At 43.1% G+C, this 23,268-nt stretch overlaps 1 protein-coding gene across 2 annotated transcripts in view; it reads right to left on the reverse strand.

The window, feature by feature from the left end:
* LOC137430087 (AP-1 complex subunit beta-1-like) overlaps positions 1 to 23,268 on the reverse strand; it is a 97,166-nt gene that overhangs the window by 45,186 nt on the left and 28,712 nt on the right. For both annotated transcript variants that reach the window (XM_078780144.1, XM_078780145.1), the window contains exons 12-14: positions 14,599 to 14,697; positions 14,244 to 14,506; positions 13,835 to 14,033 (exon numbers count right to left, since the gene is read on the reverse strand). In XM_078780144.1, coding sequence (XP_078636270.1) covers positions 13,835 to 14,033; positions 14,244 to 14,506; positions 14,599 to 14,697 — 561 coding nt within the window. The remainder of the gene's footprint in view (positions 1 to 13,834; positions 14,034 to 14,243; positions 14,507 to 14,598; positions 14,698 to 23,268) is intronic.

The following is a 23,268-nucleotide window of genomic DNA, read 5'->3' on the forward strand; positions in this document are numbered from 1 at the left end:
AACGCCTCCGGCGATTAAGCCGCCGGCCTTCAGGACACGCCCATCGGTGTGCTCACCTCGGCCCTGGTTGGTCGCGCGACCCTCTGGCTCCGCCCTTGATGAAGACGGGCGGGCACGCCTTTCTTCCCCAACCCGAGCACATGTTTAATGGCGGCAATTGTAGTTGGCAATGCGAATGGCAATTGACGAAAGGGGAAATGGAGGTTTTTGGGAATAGGAATGAAGGGAATCTATCTTTTTCACTTGGTGCAATGGAGTGTCATTTTAATGGAAGACAAGGCCTTACCCTAAAACACATAATAAGGATATAAACTACTGAACAAGGGTATTATAGTGTCCTTCAATGGATGCTTTATGGAATTAACTACCGGGACGCCCGTTGACCTTTACACAACACTGGAGGCAGGAGGGGCCAGAATCAAACAATGTTACACAACAATTTACCACAATACAACACAATAAAAAAAATACAATCCTCATATCCGCAACAATATATATATATATATTGTTGCGGATATGGGATTTGCATCCATCCATATCCGCTTGTAAATATTCCCCTATTTCCTCAATACTTCCCAACTATCCCCAATCCCCCATTCCCTAGTCCCATTTTCTGTAAACACTCTGCAGACCCGACATCCCCCTATTTCCCCCATTAAATGTCGTGCCCAGGTTCACCGCATCTCATGTAAGACAACTATAGGACATCTTGCTAGTTATTCTTAGTCTATGTCAGTTAAGGACTCGTTTCCATTAATTCTGCCCCTTCGTTGCAGCAGAATGTGATTGTATGGCACCGTTAGGAAGTTTAGGACCTCCCAATACCTCCCCGCAGCTCTTCCTCACAGTTCAACAACAACAACAACAACGACAACGAGCGCAGGGAGTGCGCGTCCTCACTCCGGCTTGGTTGGTAGGGGGTGTTGGGAGGGCACCAGGCCTTCCCAACGAGCCGCCATCGAACATGTGCTCGGCGGGGTTACCAAATAGGGGCTCCCTGTCAGCTCCTCGTCAAGGGCGGAGCCCGGTAACCCCCGCACCCAATGGAAGTGGCGGACCAGCCCCAGTGGGGGGGAGCCAACCAGCCGAGGGCGTGTCACTCCCCGCTGAGCATGCGCAGGAAGAGGGAGGTGACGTCAGATGCGCGCTGAGCTTGAAGCAAGAGAGACGTCCCTTCCGAGCGCTGTGACACCTCCCCGCATCTTCTGGACCGTGCTTTATCCTGTCCCCGAGCCAAGGTGCACCTTGTGCCATCGAACTACCTGTCCCTTCCTGCCATCAATCCCTGTGTAAATCTGCCTTGTTCCGTTTGTCTGTGGTCTGTCTGGGTTAAGATAAGACGGTAATTAAGTGCCCATCTCTTCTGTGTCTTTACCTCACTGCCTTGTAATCTACCCCTTTTCTCCACCACTGTAATTATACCCTCCTCCGGAGGTCTTGAGAACTGTACCCCTTGCGTCGTTTCCTCTTTCCCAGTCGTCGTGTCCTTTCTACCATTGATTTGGCATAGCGCGATTTGGCCAACGTCTGGGTGAATCGGGTGAGTTGGGGAAGAATCGGGGAAACTGTTAGGTCGCGGCAATACCACCGCTCGGTAAATAACATCTTTAACCGCATCCGTAACAATATATTGTTACTGATCGCGGTTTAGATGTTATGATGGGCCGAGCGGATGGTCCAACCGCGACCGTTACAGGATCCCCGACTCACCCGATTCACCCAGAACTTTGGCCGTATCGCACCGCAGCTGCCCAATCTGGAAAACTCTAAAACGACGAAATGCAAAGAGGAAAAGGAATAAAACGAGAAGACGGACAGAAGAGTAATTGGATTTATTGTACACACAAGCAAAAAGAAAGCAGTCACGTTTATTTACAACACATAAGACGCAGGTGACACAGTGCAAATACTAGCTTATACAGACTTAATTAACCCAGGGACAGAACAAACAAAACAAACTCACGTACACAAGAAGGGTGGAAAGGCAGGAGGTGGATGGCTGGAGGGAGAGGAAGGTCCAAGGGGGTCCTGCAGCACGATCGGCGCGTTTAGCAGCCGCCGTTCCTTCACGGCCTTGCTCAAAACCGCCGTCCAGGCCCCAAGTGACTGTTGTGGCTGCTGTGGACGTCGCGTGCTTTGCCAGGCCTCGCCTGACTCGTCTGGTCCAAACCCTCCACTCTTTCTTGGTCCACTCACTCCTCACCACCGACTCCTCACCGCAACCAACGCAACCAACTGACCACCACCACCGACTCCTCACCACAACCAACGCAACCAACTGACCACTGACCACCTCACCACCGACTCCACTGACTCCCTCCTCGCTTCTTGCGCGCGTGCCTTTATAGCGCCTCCAGCGATCAAGCCGCCGGCCTTCAGGACACGCCCATCGGTGTGCTCACCTCGGCCCTGGTTGGTCATGCGACCCTCTGGCTCCGCCCTTGATGACGACGGGCGGGCACGCCCCTCTTCCCCGACCCGAGCACTTGTTCAATGGTGGTTTTGGAGGGGAGGTAATTGGCAATCGAGGCTCGGCAATGACGAAAGGGGATGTGAAAGGAAATGGAGATTTTGAGGATGGGAATGAAAGGGGATCTATTCTCTTTCACTGGTGCAATGGAGTACTTCAATTAATGGGAGACACAGCCTTACTCTAAAACACAGAATAAGAGATAACTATCAAACAGGGGTATTCTATTATTTGGCTGACGTGTATGCTTGTGGACTAATTATGGGATGCCCTTTCACCTTTACACAGCTCCGGAGGCAGGGGGCGCAGAATAAACAATAATAATAACTCACACATAATCAAAAAAAACATACAGTCCTTATATCCGCAATATATATATATATATATATATATATATATATATATATATATATATATATATATATATATATATATATATATATATATATATATATATATATACATATATGTACATGTCGAAAGATTTGTAGCTCAAGATTCATATTGTAAATGATAGCACACTGAGCAGTAAAATAATTAAAAAATATTTATTAATAGCCTGATGTTTCAAGAACAAACTAGTTCTCTTCCTCAGAGGCGTTGAGTGTGGTGTAAACCGTTAAGTTCCATTGGGGACGGTTCACGTCATGGATTGGTCCAATTGTGTGGGCCAAACATCCAAACGCTTAACCACAAGGCTAACTGAACGCAAACGTGCTGTAAGACGACAAGACAGGTTGTCATTGGTTGCGACCGGCACGCGCGCGTGCACACACACACAGACACACAGACACACACACGATCCTTGACAGGATCTTTGAGAGTGAACCACGAGATTGTCGAGGCCTGGTACTCTGATTAAAAACTCCATCAATCGACACATCGACTTACACACCACATCCATAGCACTGCGCAATCAATTACAACGTCAAAAACGGCAGAGTCATTTGAATGCAGGGAAGCCCTGTGATTGGCAAGAATTTGGACCAATCCATGACGTGAACCATCCCCAACGGAACTTAACGGTTAACACCAACAAAAAAAAAAACATTTCTGAAAATTCAATTTGCAAATTAAACTGGGAAAGAGGATTCAAAATCTCTTCAACAACATTCTCTTCCAGAAATGAAATCAATGAGTTAATACTGCAGATTGCAATAACCCAAAAGATGAGGAATATAAATATTTTGTACCCTTGGCCAAAAATAAATGCAAATTAAGTTTGTGTGACATTACAATTCACTGTATTTGTTGGTCACATGCAAGCGCAATTGTTTAAAAGCAGATATATCCATCCCGTGGCCTGGAGCAACAGTACATTCAAACAAAACATCTGACAGACATCTTTTGAAGGTCTGCAAACTTGTATATGCAGTACATATACCATATTTACACGAATCTAAGGTGCGACTCATACAAACATGGTGTTATGATTGTAAGATGCACTGAAATAAGAAATAAAGTCGAGAGATTAGAGAGGTGTGCACCATTTCTCACTGAAAATAAGGGAAAAAAAGAAAAAGAAAGGGAGAGGCTGGGGAGAAAACATATCACCCATGTGATCAGAACAATGACTTCTGCAGAGGAGTGATTCATCACTCGTCATTGGTCTTTTTTTCTTTTCTTTCTTTTTTTTCTCCTCCAACCTCTTATATTTACACTTATTATTAAGAACAATTTTCTTTGCAATGTTATGGCAAATGTGATCAAAATTCATGATTCTGCACATCACCCATGTGATCAAAATGATTACGCTGACGTGGAAGAGGAGTGACTCATCACATCTCACTGATCCATTTTCTAACCCTTCTTTTTATCTCAAGTTTTTTGTTTTTTTCTGACATTTTTATTCAAAAGTTTCTCAGTTTGACTGTGAATACCCAGGAGTTTACACTCCCTCCGGGAGAAAACGATGGGTTCAGTGAATCACTAACTAAGGCATCGGAGAGAAAAGTGAAAATTCATGCATTTTGAAATAGACAAATCCATATCTACATACTGACTGAGAATTGACATATTAGTATGAAATATGATCATTTTCACTGGCAATTACCACTACTACAGGAGTTTTTGGTTTATTTTGCTTTGTTTACGCCAAATCGAAGCACACATGCAGACAGATACCTAATATAACAATTATATGCAACTTCACTGGAAACAAACAGCCACTGAGATTGGGGGAAGTGACATCACTTCCCAGAGCACTTTGGGTACAAATGACATCATCGTTATGACATCACAAATCTATGGAGTTTTGTCGGTGCTCTATTCATTAAATGTTGACCTTCAAGCAAGGACGCAGCACATCCCCTATTTAAAGTCTTAGGTATGACGACACCAAAACCTGAGATAACCTGAGACAGTAACAGAGCTTTGTCCTCCATGTTTAACAGCAAGCTGTAATAGACAGGTCCATGCCAGGCAGAAATGGCGCCGTTTTCCAGTCAAGGTTTTCTCAGTGGATTTATATACTTTTGATCATACTCTGTCGAATAAGCTTGTGGGCCACCCTGAAATTTGCCTCAAATCCAAGATGGCGGCCAAAAATCCAAAATGGCCACCAGAATAGCTGAAATAGTATTTCTGAGAGTTGCTTTTACCCATAGATGATTTTTTTTCAACTGATTGTGGCCTATTATGATAAAGAAAGATAACTCAGTCATAACTCAGCCATAAAAATTAACAATCGGTACTTTATTAACAAAATGGCCGCCGGGCAACTTCCGTATTACGGAAACTGCTATAACTTCAGTTCCGAGTGTGATATGATTATAATTTTGGTGTCCAGTCATATGTTTTTGGGGTCAAGGAATCCATATTTGTACTTTTTATTTCAGTGAAATATATATTACAATACATTTTGATTCAATTTCTTGGTTTCCATTTCAGATTCCTTGAATCCGGATGCAAAGAAATGATTCCATGAATGCGGACGCAAAGAAATGATTCCATGAATCCTGGCTTAGCAGATACAGTGAATCCTCATAAAATTACTACATAAAGACAAAACTTTTTTGGCACAGGAGAAAAGGGTTGCACAATGGCATCCACGCCGATTTTGAGTTTAGCAAGGGGCGACAAACCGTTGTGCTGCCTCTGTAATGAAACTATTAAGGACGTTGAGTCAGCTTATATAGCAGCTGTAAGGGAGAAGAGCATTGAAACACACCTGGCAGCAGAGAGAACGCTTCTTCCAAAGTGCTTTGCTTTCGGGCACATCAACTATGCTAGGTACCTGACATTCCAACACGTCAATCTCCAAAATCTGAAGGTGAATCACAAAGATGCCTGGGATGATCTGTTGCAAAATGGATTCGGAGGGTCGATGACTGGCGAGCCCTTTTCTACGATCCATGGGGACTTGATCACTGAGACCACAATCAACAGAGAGGTTAAAGTCCGGGGTGGTCCAATGCAAGGCGGTTACAGTACCAGCAAGCAGACAACAGATGCGTTCATAAAAACGAGTCACTTAATGGCAAAGCTCAGAGGAAGATTGAAGGAAAGGTTGCATATCCTGACCTCTTCAACTCACAAGGAAACAACAATAGGGGCACGGAGGCAGCATGACAACATGGTTCGCAACCTAGTCATCCAATTGGATAAGTACTTTGACCCTTTTCTGATTGGTTCTGCGCGTCACATGAAAACTGGAGTGGAAATTAACCAAGGTATTGTCAGTGGATTGTTGTCATCAACCGAAGCAGGAGAGAAACAATTCCAAGACTTTGTTAACCTTAGACTCAAGGCTACTGGAGAAGGCAGAATGAACATTTTTGACAGGATTGTGAATCTCAAGATCAAAACGGGCATGGAGAAGGTCAAGAAAAATCCAAAGGCAGTGAACGTTCTCAAGGAGGATCGACAAGCATTTGGTGTGTTGGTAGGAAAGGCAACTACCCCTGAAGAGGCACATTCACACCCCCTGACAACTATTCCACTTGCCCTTGCCACACCAGAACGAGACATTCGACAAGGTTCTAAAGCAGCGCTGAGGAACTACCTTATTGAGGAATCTTCATCAACTACAGAGGAACCGCCAAATAGAAGCAACTGGCTGATTGACGGAATGGCAGCTGTAAAGTCAATCCCGGCTCAACAGACTTGGGGAGAATACACTGATGCCCTATTGAAATTCTGCATGCCACCAAGCCAGTCAAACCCAAAACAGCTTGGGATCATATTTGATTCCTACTGTACGTCCACTACAAAGGAGTTAACCCAACGACGCCGAGGGATCTCTGGTAGAAGAACCCACATCACAAGCCCCGAGCAGAGTATGCCCAGAGGCAAAGATTGGGACGCATTTCTGCATAATGCTGAAAACAAGACTGAGCTGATTAAATTTATGGTCACTTACTTCAAAAGTGATTCAGTCAGATCGAAACTCAGAATTCCACTCACCGTGACAGAGGAACAGAATACATGGTTGATCACGCAAACTAAGTTTGAACAACTTGAATCCTGCAACCATCATGAGGCTGACACCAGGCTTGTTCTTCATGCAAGCAAGTGCGAAGGTCCGGTTGTGATTAAGGCTTCAGATACAGATGTACTGATCCTCTTGAGCTATGCCTATTCTGTCTGCAAACCACCACAAGACTGGTTCATGAAGATTGACCATCGGTACGTCAGTGTCAAGAAACTAACGACTCATTTTGGAGATGAAGTGTGTCAAACTCTCCCAGCATATCATAGCATTACTGGATGTGACACGACATCATTCCCATTTCGCATCGGCAAAATCAAGCCATTGAAGAAGATGTTGAAACAAGAGAAATCCCATCTACTCTCTCAGCTGGGCAGATCAAATCAATCTTTTCAAGATGCTACCAGTGCTAAATGCTTCTTCAGAACCTGCATGTATTCTGGAAGTGAACAAGAAAGCTTTGTTGAAACAAGGATCCGAACGTACAACACTCAAAAGGTGAAATCTAGTTCCAGCATCCTTCCAGACGAGAGTAGCACCAATGAACACCTCAAGAGGAGTGACCTTCAGGCATGGGTGTGGTACCAGTGTCTCAAGCAAAACATTGAGTATCCTTCTATCACTGACAGAGGATGGGAAAATACAGATGATGGTATCAGGCCAATATGGTTTACCTGCCCGCAACTCCCTCCAAGCCTCTCCAAGAAAAAGAGCAAGAACAGACAAATTCAAAGTAAGTATACTAAAAATATATCATTACTTTGATCATTGCTTTTCGTTCCTGTCATAAAGTTCCTCCAATGTATTCCCACTGGCAGTGCATTCATCCAGATTAAATATGTGTAACCTTCCACTTACAGGTCTCGCGGAGTATGATGCAGATTTAGAAGATGCAGTAGAAGAGAGAAGCCAGCCTTCAAGGAAGAAGAGACACAGGAATACAAGCAGAAAACATGTACAAGACAGTGAAGTTCACTGTAGAGAAAGAGAAAAGCAAGGTAGATAAGTCCAAAATGCAATCGTAATTTTGTTATTTTTATATGATTTACTGTTTTGAATCCCGACTATATCCATTCACATTTTTTATAGGTATCGGTGGGGCAGAAGAAAGAGCAGAAGAATCTGAAGTTGATGAAGAGTACCAAGGAGATGGGGAAAATTCGGAGAGCACCATGGAACAACTTTCTTCGGATACCTGTGGACTTTATTCAGACTTTCAGAGTGAAGAGAGTGATCTTGATCTTGATCTTAGTAACTGAGGATTATGTGCCTTTTGAACAACATATTTTTCCCAAAGCATAACCAAAGCCGGGGATCATATTGAATGGGAATTCAGATACATTTTATAAACCTGTGTAGTTTGGTAGACGAAGCAAAACTGACTAGGAGCCGTTCAGCGACAGCCATCTTGGATTTATTGTTCATCCATGATTTAGGGGACTAGGGCATGCCCGTACTATATCTATATCTAAAATTATATCCCCCCCCTCTATTTACATGAAATGGTTTGGTCCAAAGCGAACGGCTTGCGAGTGGTGACAATCCCCCCCCTCTATTTACATGCAATGGTTTGGTCCAAAGCGAACGGCTTCCGGAGTTTGGTAAAGAAATCGCCATCGCGTGCACAAACGCGCAGGAAAGCGAATGAATCGCAAATTCGTTTTTATTAGTTGTAAAACATAGTTTAACGCCAACATAGTTTGCAAACGTGAAATAAATGAATACGCTCTCAAATGTGCCATCCGAGGCAGAGTGTGCCCGCCACGTTCGGCACACGCGATCGTTCGCTGCTCTCTGATTGGTTGAATCGTTTTTTGGACATAGCTCGGTAAGTAATTGTCCGATTAATATGAAACCTTGAAAAGGCACATCCTCGGGTCCCCAGCAATATACCTGGCAAGTTAAAAGTATATCGGACCCGTGGTTGTCGAGAAACAGCGGTCACAGACAGACAAACGTACAAACGTACAGACAGAGATTACTGGAATTATAGATAGATGATCTATTGAGCTAGTGTCATGATAAACCAACTAAATGGATAACCAGACTTTGGAAACCAAGAAATTGAATCAAAATGTATTGTAATATATATTATGGAGCACAAGACATGACTGAATCTGCCACATCGGTGGCCAGTATTGGCAGCCATCTTAGATTTCTTTATGAACCAATGATTTCACTGAAATAAAAAGTACAAATATGGATTCCTTGACCCCAAAAACATATGACTGGACACCAAAATTATAATCATATCACACTCGGAACTGAAGTTATAGCAGTTTCCGTAATACGGAAGTTGCCCGGCGGCCATTTTGTTAATAAAGTACCGATTGTTAATTTTTATGGCTGAGTTATGACTGAGTTATCTTTCTTTATCATAATAGGCCACAATCAGTTGAAAAAAAATCATCTATGGGTAAAAGCAACTCTCAGAAATACTATTTTAGCTATTCTGGTGGCCATTTTGGATTTTTGGCCGCCATCTTGGATTTGAGGCAAATTTCAGGGTGGCCCACAAGCTTATTCGACAGAGTATGATCAAAAGTATATAAATCCACTGAGAAAACCTTGACTGGAAAACGGCGCCATTTCTGCCTGGCATGGACCTGTCTATAAGCATCGCGTGTGGTAACGTTCCCCAGGTCTTCAGCATACGAACTGGCATCTCAGATTCAAAAAGTTCAAATTTCAATTCATCAGACCAGAGCACCCAATTCCATTGTTCAGTCGCCGAATCTTAATGTTGCCTTGCACATTTCAGTCTTTTTGCCTTATTCTGTGGTCTCAGCAGTGGTTTCTTTGCTGCAACTCTTCCATGGAGAGGTGCAGCAATCAGACTTCTGCACACAGTGCTGGATGAGATATTAATGGCGAGGCCTGCTGTCATTGCATTTAACAGCTGCTGACTTGATTTTCATATGTCGTGTAAGCTGGGCAACTTCAAGTGCTCATCTTGCCTTGAGGTTATTCTGGGTCTACCTGGCCTTTTCTTGTCTTGTCTCGTCTCGTGTTGGCCAAAGCCAATTTATTTGAGGCATTGCAAAGTGTACCTCACACCATCGTAGATCTACAGTTTTTCTGCTATTTTCTTCAATGTGTGCCCTTCTCGCAGAGTCTGGGTCTTCACATGCTGTTCTGTTGAAAGTTGCTTCTTTGTTGCCATTCTGAACCCACTCAGACTTTTAAGCAAGGGAAAAAGCTGATGAAAACCAATTTCACATATACACCAATTTGCAACTTTTATTGTGGTTTCTTGTAATTCGCATCAATGTAACTAGTTGATTATTTCAATAATTTGGCGAGGGTGATCGAAGCGAGGTCGTTTATTCCAGATACGTGAAACACCCTGTAACCCATGCCAACAGAAAACACTTTTTGGAATGCGGGCCACATTTTCCACCAATCTTTATTTAACTACTGTACGTTATAAAAATTCCCATGGGTAGGCGCTCCTATGTTGAATGTTTCGTGTCAATTGCTCAGGCAGTAGCAAAGAAAACGAATTTAAAAGTGAATAAAGGCAAAAAAGCGAGGATGGAAGAAAAATAAATAAATAAACAAGAAGACGTCATGCGGAGCACGACACTTGCACAAAAAAAAATTCAATGGATACAGCAAATTGTCCATTTCATCAAGATTAAAATTGACAATCTTGATCAAAGCTTGGGTCAACAGGAAGAAAAGTGACGATTTTTCAGATGAAAAATGATGATTTTGTAACGTTGACCTTGAGTTGACCTTTGACCTCAAAAATATTTAGTTTCCCTATTTAGTGACTCAATGTGCAAATGCTGTTCAATTTTCAAGTCAATCGGATGAAAATTGAGGATTTTAAAAACTTGGCCTATGTTGACCTTTTGGCCTATTTTGACCTCAAAAATAGTTGGTGGTTGAATTCAGTGACCATATAAGTAAATCCTCTTAGAATTTCAAGTCAATCAAATGAAAATTGGTGACTTTAGAAATTCGGCCTATGTTGACCTCGAAAATACTTGGTGGTTGAATTTAGTGACCAGATATGCAAGTCCTCTTCAAATTTCAAGTCAATCGGATGAAAATTGAGGATTTTAGAAATTTGGCAAAGTTGGTGACCTTTGGCCTATGGCCTGAAGGGAAAGGTGTATGCTGCATGTGTGAGAAGTGTTATGATTTATAGGAGCGAGACATGGGTAATGAACGTAGAGCAGCAACGAAGGCTGGAAAGGGTGGAAATGCGAATGGTTCGGTGGATGCGTGGAGTATCGTTGAGAGAGGGGAAGACAAATGATGAATTGCGAAAGATGACGGGAATAGAGCCTGTGATGGATGCTGTGAAGAGAAACAGTTTAAAATGGTTTGGTCATGTGTTGAGGAAGGATGAAAGTGACTGGTTGAGAAGAGTGATGGAAATGAATGTAGAAGGAAGTCGAGGATGGAGAAGACCGAGAAAGACTTGGCTAAATATGGTGGAAGAAGAAATGCGGGCAAGGGGGTTAACAAGGAGAGATGCAGAAAATAGGGCAAAATGGAGAACATTGTCATGAGGACCACAAGGCTAACCCCCGCTCTAGCAGGGAAAATGGCCTTAAAATGCATATTGTTTGTTGTTGGTGACCTTTGGCCTATGTTGACCTTTTGACCCCAAAAACAATAGGCTTCTCAATTGTGAAGACCTATACAACTTGAAGTTTGGTGACGATCGGTTTCGAATTGTGACCTGTAGGCCGGTGACAAACAGACAAACAAGAAGATGTCATGCGTAGCACGATACTTGCAAAATCCACCTCCCACCCCCGAGAAAAAAAAAATTCCATTGATACAGCAAATTGTCCATTTCATGAAGATTAAAATTTACAATCTTGATCAAAGCTCGGGTCAACAGGATGAAAAGTGACAATTTTTCAGATGAAAAATGATTTTAGAAGTTTGACCTTGAGTTGACCTTTGACCTCATAAATAGTTCGTTTCCCAATTCAGTGAGGCAATGCACAAATGCTGTTCTATTTTCAACTCAATCGGATTAAAATTGATGGGTTTTCAGATGAAAAGTGGTGATTTGAAAGTTTGACCTCGAGTTGACCTTTGACCTTTTGACCTCAAAAATAGTTCATTTCCCAATTTAGTGACTTGATATACAAATGCTGTTAAATTTTCAAGTCAATCGGATTTAAAATGGCGATTTTAGATATTTGACCTCCAGATGACCTTTGACCTCAAAATCAATAGGCCTCTCAATTGGGACGACCGAGACAACTTGGTGAAGTTTCGTGACGATCGGTTTAGAATTGTGACTTGTAGGCCGGTGACAGACAAACAGACAAACAGACAGAACCACAAACGCAACCGAGCAATATACAGCAATACCCCGTTTTATGCCATTTCGACCTACGTCAAATCCGACTTTACGCCACTCTTCGAGAGTCAATTTCAGTTCAGCAAACGTCATTATGTGCGACTTTACGTCACTCCTACATCATAATAGGACGTGAAAAAAAATCAATTTTTCCTTAAAAATATATTTAAAATAAATAAAATAGCACATAAAAATTAACAATAAAAGAAGCTAAAAACAATTTAAAATACAATAAAAAGCACATTAAAAATATTTTTAAAATGTACGTACAGTATATGTACACGTAGCTGCTGGTTCTCATTCAAAACAAAGGCGACGCCATATGCATTTTGTCCTGTGCTGCGGTCGCGTGCTTGCTTTGCCTTTCGCTGTTATTTTTGTGATTATTCCTTTACTGTGTCTGTGTTAGCCATGGGTCCTAAGAAGGATAGTGCTAGTGTTTCCAAGCGTAATGTGGTTACGATGGAAGATAAGTTAAATCTGATTAAAAGGTATGAAAAAGGTGAAAGAGTGTCGGTGATAGCGCATGCCTTAGCACAGTCGACGGTATCGACCATCATTCATGATAGGGAACGTATTCTCGCATTTCAGAGTACATTGAGAAAGAGGTGTGTGTGTGTGTGTGTGTGTGTGTGTGTGTGTGTGTGTGTGTGGTGTGTTTTTTTTCGGTCGGTTGTGTTTTAATTGTGTTCATTACTCATTAAAAAATATGAATAAAATGTGTTTTTAGTGTTCTTTAAGGTTTAGCGATAGTTATATACTTTCGCGAGTTATTTACTCTAGTTTTACGGTGTTTGTCTTCATTTTAAGGCATTTTTAAGGCATTACGCCCGGTTTACGTCAAACACTGAGTTACGAGTTACGTCACGGCTTATGGAACCAATTAATGACGCAGGCTGGGGTATTGCTGAACTTCTTCTTCGAATCTTCGATTTTGCAAGTAATAAAAAGTGAGGGCCTCGGCCAACTTTCCATAAATAACATAGTCAAGGGTGGTTGTGGACGCCGATTACTAGTTAATTTTTGTTTACTGTACAAAAATCTAAAACAGTTTCCTGCATATTTTCTTTGTGGAAAGTGGATATTACAGGCACACGATAATCTAGATAAAAACTAAAAACATGGTCCATATGACAGAAGCTGTGTGACTAAATGTCTCTTAATTACATAATGTTTGAACGCCAGGTGCACCCTGACTACACATGCGTATATTAATTACATACTATTGGAATGTACATTTTAAGACTTTTGACCCATTGGACTGCTGAGACCTCTTAGACCTTTAAAGATCCTTTCGACACTATTTGACATTTTCATCCTTAAGTCCCCTTAGAACCAGGTATACCTTTAGGCCTCTTGAGGCCCTCAAAAACCTCAAGAACCTTGAAGCCCCCTAAGACCATTAAGACCACCAATAACCCTAAGACCCCGAAACACCCTCAAGTCCCTAAAAGACCCTGAAACTCCCCCATCCCCCCCCCCCACCCCCCACCCACCAAGACCCCGAAAACTCACCCTCCCCCTTCATTCCCCCAACCCAAAAAACCCAAGACCCTAAAGACCCCTAGAACCCGAAAGACTTTTAAAAATACTCCAACATTACCAGGCTGTCCAAACCTCCTCCAAGTAGGTCATAAGCTCCAGTTTGCATTGAAGATGGCCCAGGAGGAACAGTGACAGGAGGGGCGAGGTCAAGGTTCAAGAGGTCTCCGAGGAGGTCACTCTGCGAAGGAATGACCTGAGTCTGCTGAGAAAGGCTGTGGGATGTCTGTGATCCCAGATCTGGGCTCTCTATGCTCTCTCTGAAAAATCACCAGTGTGGAACAAGAAAAGGGTAGGAAGGGGGAGGGGGGAGGGGGAATGAAAGCACTGTGTGCAAAATGATCATAATGTTACCTCTATTGTCCAATTCAAAGTTTTAAAACATGCTTCCAATGACAGGAGTTACCGAACACTTGATTATGAACAAAAAATAAATAAATAAAAGAAGAAGAAAAAAGTGCGCATCTCACGATTGGGAACGAGCTGGGAGCAGCCTGCGAGTTGCGATGCCTCGACCTCCCTCCACAAATGCACTGGGGGGCTTGTGGTAAACAGAGGCAAGCGATGAGATGTGGCAGATCAGCTCCTCCAGTAGGGTCGGTTCCAGAAGATCCGTCTCCTCAGAGATGAGGGGCTTCTCTGCCAACACCACTTCCTTCGCTGCAACAGGGTCCGTAGACAGCAACCGCCAGTAGATGTAACCACGATCTCGCAAGTCTGGATTATCCGAATCCTAAAACCACAAGGTAAGGCCAGTCACCAAAGTCCGCCCCACCATGTTCAAAGACATTTACAAATACATTTCCAAGTGAAATCCCCACAAACCTGTGTAGCCAAACTCAACACCTGCTGAACCAGCTCCTGCGTCTCTGTTGGTTTCTTCAGGAAAAGCTTCACAATAGCTGTAAGGAGCTGCAGCTGCACCTGCAAAATGTTGCAGGCGATACAGTGAAAATGACTTGTGGGCTGAATGGCCAAAAAGCAAGTGCCAAAAAAAAAAAAATGTAATCGGTTGAATAGATGCAACATAAAAGAATGAATGAATGAATATGAATGATCGTTTCAAGGCCATTTTTCCCCGCTAGAGCAGGGGTTAGTCTTGTGGGCCCCATGACAATCATGGTTGCCTGTTTGAGGCAATGTTATTATGGCCAGATGCCCTTCCCGACACCAACCCTTCGTCGCCTCTTATGATGCACAGGGATACGGTGTGCCTACTCTAAATCGGGGTACACACCGGGATCATTCATCCCAGCAAACTGGTACTCAATTTGCCAACCTCGGAAGGATGACAGGCTGAGTCAACCCCCCTGGCGTTAATTCAGTGATCGACCGGGATTCAAACTCAGGATCCTAGAATCCCAAGCCTGCACCCTAACCGCTAAGCCAACAACAGGCTCTAACATGCGCCCTAACAAACGCTCCACCAGATGCAACATAAAAGGTACAACACATTTAGCTTCACAAACTAGCCGAGAATAACCTTTAAACAAATTCCACTGGCAGTTGAGGTTAGACGAATTCATTTTTCAGACTGGATTTAAAAGACAAAATGCATGGATGGTCTGCATTCAGCTGAGCAATACAAAACCACCATGCTGAACTTATAAAAGAAGAACGTTTGCCGAGTGACATCACAACAGTACCAAAGTTTGTACAGCTGCGATCAAGGTATAACATATCAAACAAACATATAAATCATCCAGAATCTGTCACCATAGACAAGATTTTATCATTAATGAAGACCTGTAATTAATTGATTGCCGACAAGATAGTTATTTACATACAAGGAGGGATGGTGTGAGTGTGGGGACAATATTAAATTTTTCAAAAGGGACATTGAACCAGTTGTTCTATCTGCTAGAATTCGCTTGTAGTTGTTACCCCATGCACACATAGCAAAAAGCGGGGTCAAGCAATTGGTTCAATTCTGCCCGTCAGTGTCAGTCTGTCCTTCTATCTACAACAATCAGTTTATGATCGAGGAACAACTTCATTTCAATTCAATGTTGTATTGTGAACAGGAATCGAAAATTAAATGTGTAGTTTAAGAGAACTATGGATCTGAAGTTGACAAGATTTTGCAAGCGCAAAGAGGAGTGAGATCATTTGTTTCCTCTGTCTGCCTGTCTGGCAGTCAAACAAAATTGCAAATCATTCCAACCAAGAAATGTACTGTTCTTAAGGACGTCATACAGGACACAAGCAACATGCACAAATAACTAACGCAAAGTGTTAAATAAGGTGGTGTAAAGGGGCTGCATGAACAGCAGAATTTTTTTTTTCGACAACTTTTTTAATCTTCATTTTATTTAATCGAATTATATACAGTACTTGAACACTGTAGAACATAAATCACCTTATTGGCACTTTCAAAACCTGTTTAGCAGTACTTGGACAAAATATTACGGCATTTTACGTCATCACGACCAATCCAATTTGCTGCTCACAGACCTAATAAGACACCAGATTAAAGGACGTCCTTTGGCCATGTCCTTCTTTCTCAAGACAGTGTTGGGCAACATATTATATGAACACATTAGTTAAATATGAGATTCCACCGATCTATAGAGTAGCTATTGGTGTGCCGATACAATGGCAAAACATAAATCTCCGAACCCGAATCAAGGTTGCTTTGGTAGCTGTGTGGCAATGGAGTAGCAACATATCCAGGGTACATGTTCAATGATGAAAATGCTTACAACAAAGTCATGTGGCACCCCTGATGTGCCCAAATGGGGTAAGGGAGCAATTATTACCTCTGCCACCGAGTGTATGAAGGTTATATTTTCACCCCCATCTCCTTGTATGTGCAGGATATCTCAAAAAGTTATGGACAAATTCGGACAAAATTTGGGTGGAGGTTGGGTGTGTGACACAAACGAATTGATTAGCTTTTGGTGAAAAAAAAACGGATCCGAGAGTTTTTAAGTGATTCTTCATCATTGAGAGATGGGGCCAAAATGATAAACAGCACAATATTTCAAAAAGTTGGACAGATTCAACCGAAACTTTGTGGTGCGTGTCGTGTGATAGGGATGAAATTATTCAATTTTAATGAAGGTCCTAATAGGGATGCAGATATGATATATTTTTTAATTTGCTAAGTGATTCTTAACCATTGAAAGATGGGGCCAAAAATGACATACATTATATTTCAAAATGTTGTGGGCGAGTTGTGACAAAACTTGGTGGATGAGTTGGTTCGGCAACAACAACAAGCCAATTAAATTTTTGTTCAGGTCCGGATCCAGATCCGGCATATCAGTGGGATACAAAACAAACTATAATCGGTCTGACGGAGGTATGCGCTCTACCTTGTGCCATTCTAATTTTGATTAAAGATGATCAAAATGATTTTTACAGCAACATCTGCCAAGACAAATGAGCAAGATAAGGGAAAGGGATAGAGGAAAGGAAGAAGTGGTGGCAAAAGCAAACTGATTGCACCATTTATAAAACTCATTGGCATGTCCAGAATGGTTAAAAGTGGCTTAAAAGGTCTTGTTGCGTTACTTCAAGCTCAAGAGATCAATTCCTATGGCGGTTCAAAGTGTGCATCACAACAGTTCAAAGTGTGCATTATCAAGTTGGAGTTAATTTCCTCCATACCCTCAATCCCAACTTGATATCCCTCTGAACCACCAATCAATTGATCCATTGAGCTTGAAGTAAAGCAACAAGGCTTTTGTACACTAATCCCATAGTGACTTATTTATGCACAAATATCAAAAGGTTATAGTGTCTGTCCTTGTCATCATACTATATAAATTTGGCATGTGCATGCCTGCGTGCCTTGTATACACTCCTGAACCGCTGGACAGAACCAGTTGAAATTTGTGTGTGTGCAGGCAGCTGCCTGCAACAAGCTGGACAGAAAAAAAACAGCCCAGGAAAGTTTCAGGCGTTAAACTTTGGAGTCACGAGGATTCAGGAGGGGGGATGACGCACATTCTCTGGGTAAACGTGTACTGCATAGCGCCACCCATTGGTGGTGGTGGGAGAGGGTATTACAAGTCAGCTGTGGAGATCACTTACAATTTTGCACTGTACACGTGGCACAGGGGGCGTTTCGAGATCCATAAATGAGGGTTAAATGACAGATGGGCAACATGAAAACCCCCCTTGCATTAGCACTGAAACAGCAAAGAGCAAAGAGCAAAACTAAAAAAAAAATTTTTAAAGGTTCATATTGCATGCACAAGAATAATCGATTCCTTTGGAAAATCTTCTTCAATGCGTGCAAATATGTGCCTGAGCGACAGAGCACGCATACAAATGCGTGCATGCAAAAGTGGTTATATGTGTGCCAACATGTGTCTGAGCTTCAAGGTGTGTGCGCAAGAGCGCTACACCCACAAACCAGTAAAAGGTCTCAAGTAAAGGTCTGGTGGGCCAGTGAAAACGTATCGGTGCGATCCAATTTATTCTAATACCATTTGGAAGGGGTTTGCAAATGGAGGGACGACTGCCTTGAAAATGTAATCAAAACATCACATACTGAGCAAGAATATATATACTTTTATATCGATAAACCATTATTACACATTTTGCATGTAAGATACTCAGTCAACACAACTGAGAGGAATATCAGCTGACATTTTGCAAGACCCTGCCACCTGCTGCACAATGATTAACTAGTCATATTCCTCCATATTTTCATCTTTCAATGTCACATGGATGAAAAAAATTAATCTGAAGGCAGGAGTTACTTGCTATGTCTATAACCCTTGTTGCCAGCAATCATTCACATTAACCTCTGCGTGAGGGCTTCTGGTGCGAGATAACTATGGTTTATAGTATTTGTCCAAATCATGATTAATGTCAATCATTCCCACAACTCATGATTGTGGGATGGGCAAAATAATTTACAACTGGAAAGATACAAGGGCATTCACGATGGTGCTGGGCTGGCTGCTTATACCGATACAGGATCCTGCTTATTTATACCTATACTATACCCAAGGTCTGCTTTCAGGAAACTTGGTAACCAAACACACCCCATATCTCATTGTGGTTGTTGTGCGTTGCAGATTCTATACTGTAAACAAAATTGTGCCTGTTGTTCCCTTGAACAGGAATCTTTGGTTCGAAATGATGGCAAATCCAGTCCAGTATACATACAGTAGTGCTAGATGTAAATTAAGTGACAGAAATTAAACAATCAATTTAAGCATTTTTAGCAAGCTATACATATTGAAACAGTTACATGTATGTGAAGCAACAAAGGAGGTTTCATCATCTTTACATCTTATTATTGAGTTAATTTACAAATAACATTTTATATATTTAAACATAATTTCTTGCCTTCATGACTAAACTGCTGAATTTTGATGGTGGGTGTCACCAAAATACATCACTTCGATGGACCAGAGGAATTCTCTGCCTACAAGTGAGGTTTTACTTCAAAAGGTCCAGCTGGCTATTGGGGGAAAAAAATTTTTTAAACCTTGCGTACAACATACAGGATGTGGCTTTTATACAAGTGATGGTGACTGACATTTCAAAACACGGTGAATTTGGGGGAAAAAGCACTGCAATTCTTTCAACTTCATTTTACCTTTAAACAAACAATATATGATCCTTTTTTAGAGGCGTTAGACAAACCAGCATCCTAATTTTTTGGCCTAGAGTTAGGTAGGAATTTTCTTCAGAAAATGACAGATAAATAGTGTCTTCCTCAAAAAAGCTCTCCATTTATAGAGCTTGTGATTTTGTGATCACGGAAAAAGGAAATAATTCATAACAATCAATCTATATATAATTCGGCTTGTGGGTGTGTTTATTTTTGTTTGACTTGAATGCATTCCGAAACCGCTGGATGTTTTCAGTCACAGGGGTGTGGATGGGGATTTGGGGGAGGAGGGAGGATGGATGCAAATTCTCTATGTGATTGTGTATTGTGTAATGTAAATGTGATGAAACAAGTTGAAAAGTGGTGGTTGCACTCTGGGTGTGCATGGTAACATTCTACGAAGCTTGGATGGCCACCTCCAACTTAAAGTTGCTGCAGCCACCACCACTCCCTTTGCCGCTCCAGTAAGGAACAGGTCTTTCCTGTCAATATTAATTTAGTTTAAAGTGTGACATACCATGGATACAGTTTCCACATTTTTCCCATCTGCCATCAATTATATTTTCATTTTATTATTCCTCACGTTTTTTAGGCTAACCCCCGCTCTTGCAGGGAAAATGGCCTTAAAATGCATGTTGTTGTTGTTGTTGTATTACTCACGTTTGTATCACTGATTGCAAAATGTACCGCCCAGGGTGACGGAGGATTTTAGGTGTGAAGACTTAAGGAAAAGTGTTTTTATTTTTTTTCCAACTTTCAAATTGGATTTCATTTTAACTATGCTCTCCAGATTGTTACTTCATTCAGTACTCGCAAAGTTACCCAGCGTTGCCGGACAATGACAGGTCCCTACGCCCAACCCTTCCCTCTTCCCACCCAACCCCACGACTCCCACCCGATCCCATCCCGACTCCAGCCGAACACCTTCCCCTCCCCCATCCCCCTTACTCCTCATCCCACCCCACCCCATCCCATCCAGACTTCCGCAAATAAAATTATTTTACACCACGAAGTGGAATAGAACTATTCAATAAAAGTCAATGACTTCAGATGCAGTGACATATTTTAGAAAATTAATTTATACCACATATATTTTATTATTCAACACATTAGGCAACTAATGTGTTGCCTTGGGCTCCTCACACAGAGGCAACAAGAAAGAACAATCGGATTGCAAACCCTCGCCAGGATGTATTTTCAGTGGTTTTTAAGGCTTTTGTGTTAAAACAAATATGGCGGCCGAACCACGTGACCGATGGTGATTATTTTTTTTCGAAACTAATTTATTCCTAGACTATGCTCAAGAAATTTCATCTTGCTCAGATTAAGTTTTGTACTTGTCGAATTATGATGTCATAATGGAGGCACCTATGACATCATCAACATATTTTATTCCCCATGGAGAATTCTTTACAATGAGCCACGTCTCAATTTTTTCTATTCAACGCTTTCGGAGATAGAGTTGCAAAGTTTTTCGGTTTTTCCAAGATGGCGGCTGAACCACGTGACATATGACGTCATAATTCTCATTAAAAAAATTATACAGGTGGAGTTGCACCTATGCTGCTGGGCTCCTTCATGCTGGGCTCCTTCGTGCTGGCCTCCTTCGTGCTGGGCTCCTTCGTGCTGGGCTCCTTCGTGCTGGGCTCCTTCGTGCTGGGCTCCTTCGTGCTGGGCTCCTTCGTGCTGGGCTCCTTCGTGCTGGGCTCCTTCGTGCTGGGCTCCTTCGTGCTGGGCTCCTTCGTGCTGGGCTCCTTCGTGCTGGGCTCCTTCGTGCTGGGCTCCTTCGTGCTGGGCTCCTTCGTGCTGGGCTCCTTCGTGCTGGGCTCCTTCGTGCTGGGCTCCTTCGTGCTGGGCTCCTTCGTGCTGGTCTCCTTCGGGCTGGGCTCCTTCGGGCTGGTCTCCTTCATGCTGTCTACCAGATCGACCCATACGCTACGCGCTGGACCTGCCAGCCCGAACTGTCCTCACCCAAATCAGCGTCCACCAGTCCTCCCTGTACGAGTCCAACCGGTGTGATTTATCCCGTGTGCGAGTGTGCCAGGCGCCTGTGTCGGGAATGGTTAGGTAAGGATATATGATTAGAGCCTGCTCCTCGTCCTTTTGCTGTGCTTTTTGTGAATAAAAACGTGTACATTTTAGTTCCTCTCGACCTGCTCATGTGCGTCTTTTTCCCCATTGACCTGGCATCGTTCGAACCAAATTCGGCTGCTCGATTAGGTCCGTAGATAACAGTGTAATAACATGCCCCACACCGCGCGATTCGTTTGGCGTGCCTGATTGAATAGGTGTGGGATCGCGCGAGGGGTTCAATACCCGGTCTTCCTGGTCTCTAAGGTATTCGGATCACGGTCGATAACCCTTCGGCTCGTGGTTGGGGATTGGAGTTGCTCCGCAACCCGCCGGGCACGAGCTTCATCGCGGTCGATGGCCCGTGGACCCGGTCTGTGGGGAAACGGGGTCTTAACCGCCCCCCCTCCCCACCTTAATTCGACGACAGACATGGGATCTGCAACAATAAATATTGTCGCGCAACCGCGATTAACACCACAGTTGCGGATTGCCAATGACGAGGCTTTAACTCCCGAGGCGAAAACTCAATAGCGGATTCCAAATCAAACACAAAGTTAAACGCGCGGAATGGCAGGATGGGACACAGCAAAGCTCCGCAACCTTACCGATTAAAATGAAACAGGAAACTGCGTTCAGGTATATACAGAAAATAATGATTTATTAACGGTTCCGAGAACAAAGAAATATGATGCTCTAAACCCCCTATATGGAGTACTCCCACTCAACAGTTATTAAACAAACCACAGGGCAGACGACGAAATGAACAAAGAGGGTGTGTGTGTGTGGTGCGTTCTTAGCTTTGCTCGCTCGGGAGCGTGGCGTGAAGATAGTGCAGGCCTCGGATGGCTAGGCCCTGACACGTGGGTGGGAGTTGTCTCCCCGACACGACTCGCTCGCCGGCCCCAGTCCTCTCGCCCCGCAATTCTCAAACGCTTGCCCCGTCCGAAGGACCACGGTTCCTGGGGCTGTCGTCCCTGCCCGGCACTATGGAGATCGTGAGTGGTTGGCAATGGTATGCAAGAGGCCACGAATACGGCCACCAACGGGGCGAACCTCGGCACGACAGCCGCCCATGCGATCCAATCGCAGGGAAGATGGAGGGAACGAAGGCAGGAAAGAACGAGAGGGGAAAAATGTCCAGTGCACTCTTATCACGACTGAATCCTCTCAGCTCCCCCAAATGGCGTCTGCTCTGCCTCGTGTCCAACTCCGAAGTCTCTTCTTCTCCTTCGTGTCGTCACTTCCCTCCCGCCCCGTCACGCCCTCTCGTGACGTCCATTCGTCCGCCCTTCCCCATGACGTCAAAAGATCCACCCCCTTCTCATCGTGTCTCAGCAGGGTGCGCTTTGGTCGGTGTTGTTTCCTTGATGTGAAAGGGAAGGGAATTAATTAATGTAGGTGCGCTAGGGGCATGAATTCCTACTGTCTAGGTGCGGTGCCAAAAGGGACATTGGATTGACCACAGGAGTGGGAAAACACACAAAGTTACCCTTATCGCCCGACCTACTTAGCACTTCCTGTCCCCGTACAGGAAATATATACGCAATTATCCCGGCATACGCCTACACATACTAACTTAAAGGTACATAGTGGGTTCTAGCTATCGTGACATCCCGGAGCATTTTACCTACTCAGATCTACTCTGCTCTACATATTGCTCTACCAAATTCATAACAATATATACATATATATATATATACATAAATACATATACATATATACATATATACACAAAGAATTAAGTTAAGCACCCCCCCCGTTTTTTTACAACCTCGCACATTACAAGTTTGTTGTCGTCAAAACAGTGTAATATACCCATGATATTGCTATATTTTCTGGAGCAGTGA

This window comes from Myxine glutinosa, chromosome 6, assembly GCF_964187855.1.
Source record: "Myxine glutinosa chromosome 6, kmMyxGlut1.1, whole genome shotgun sequence".
Taxonomy (NCBI): Eukaryota; Metazoa; Chordata; class Myxini; order Myxiniformes; family Myxinidae; genus Myxine; species Myxine glutinosa.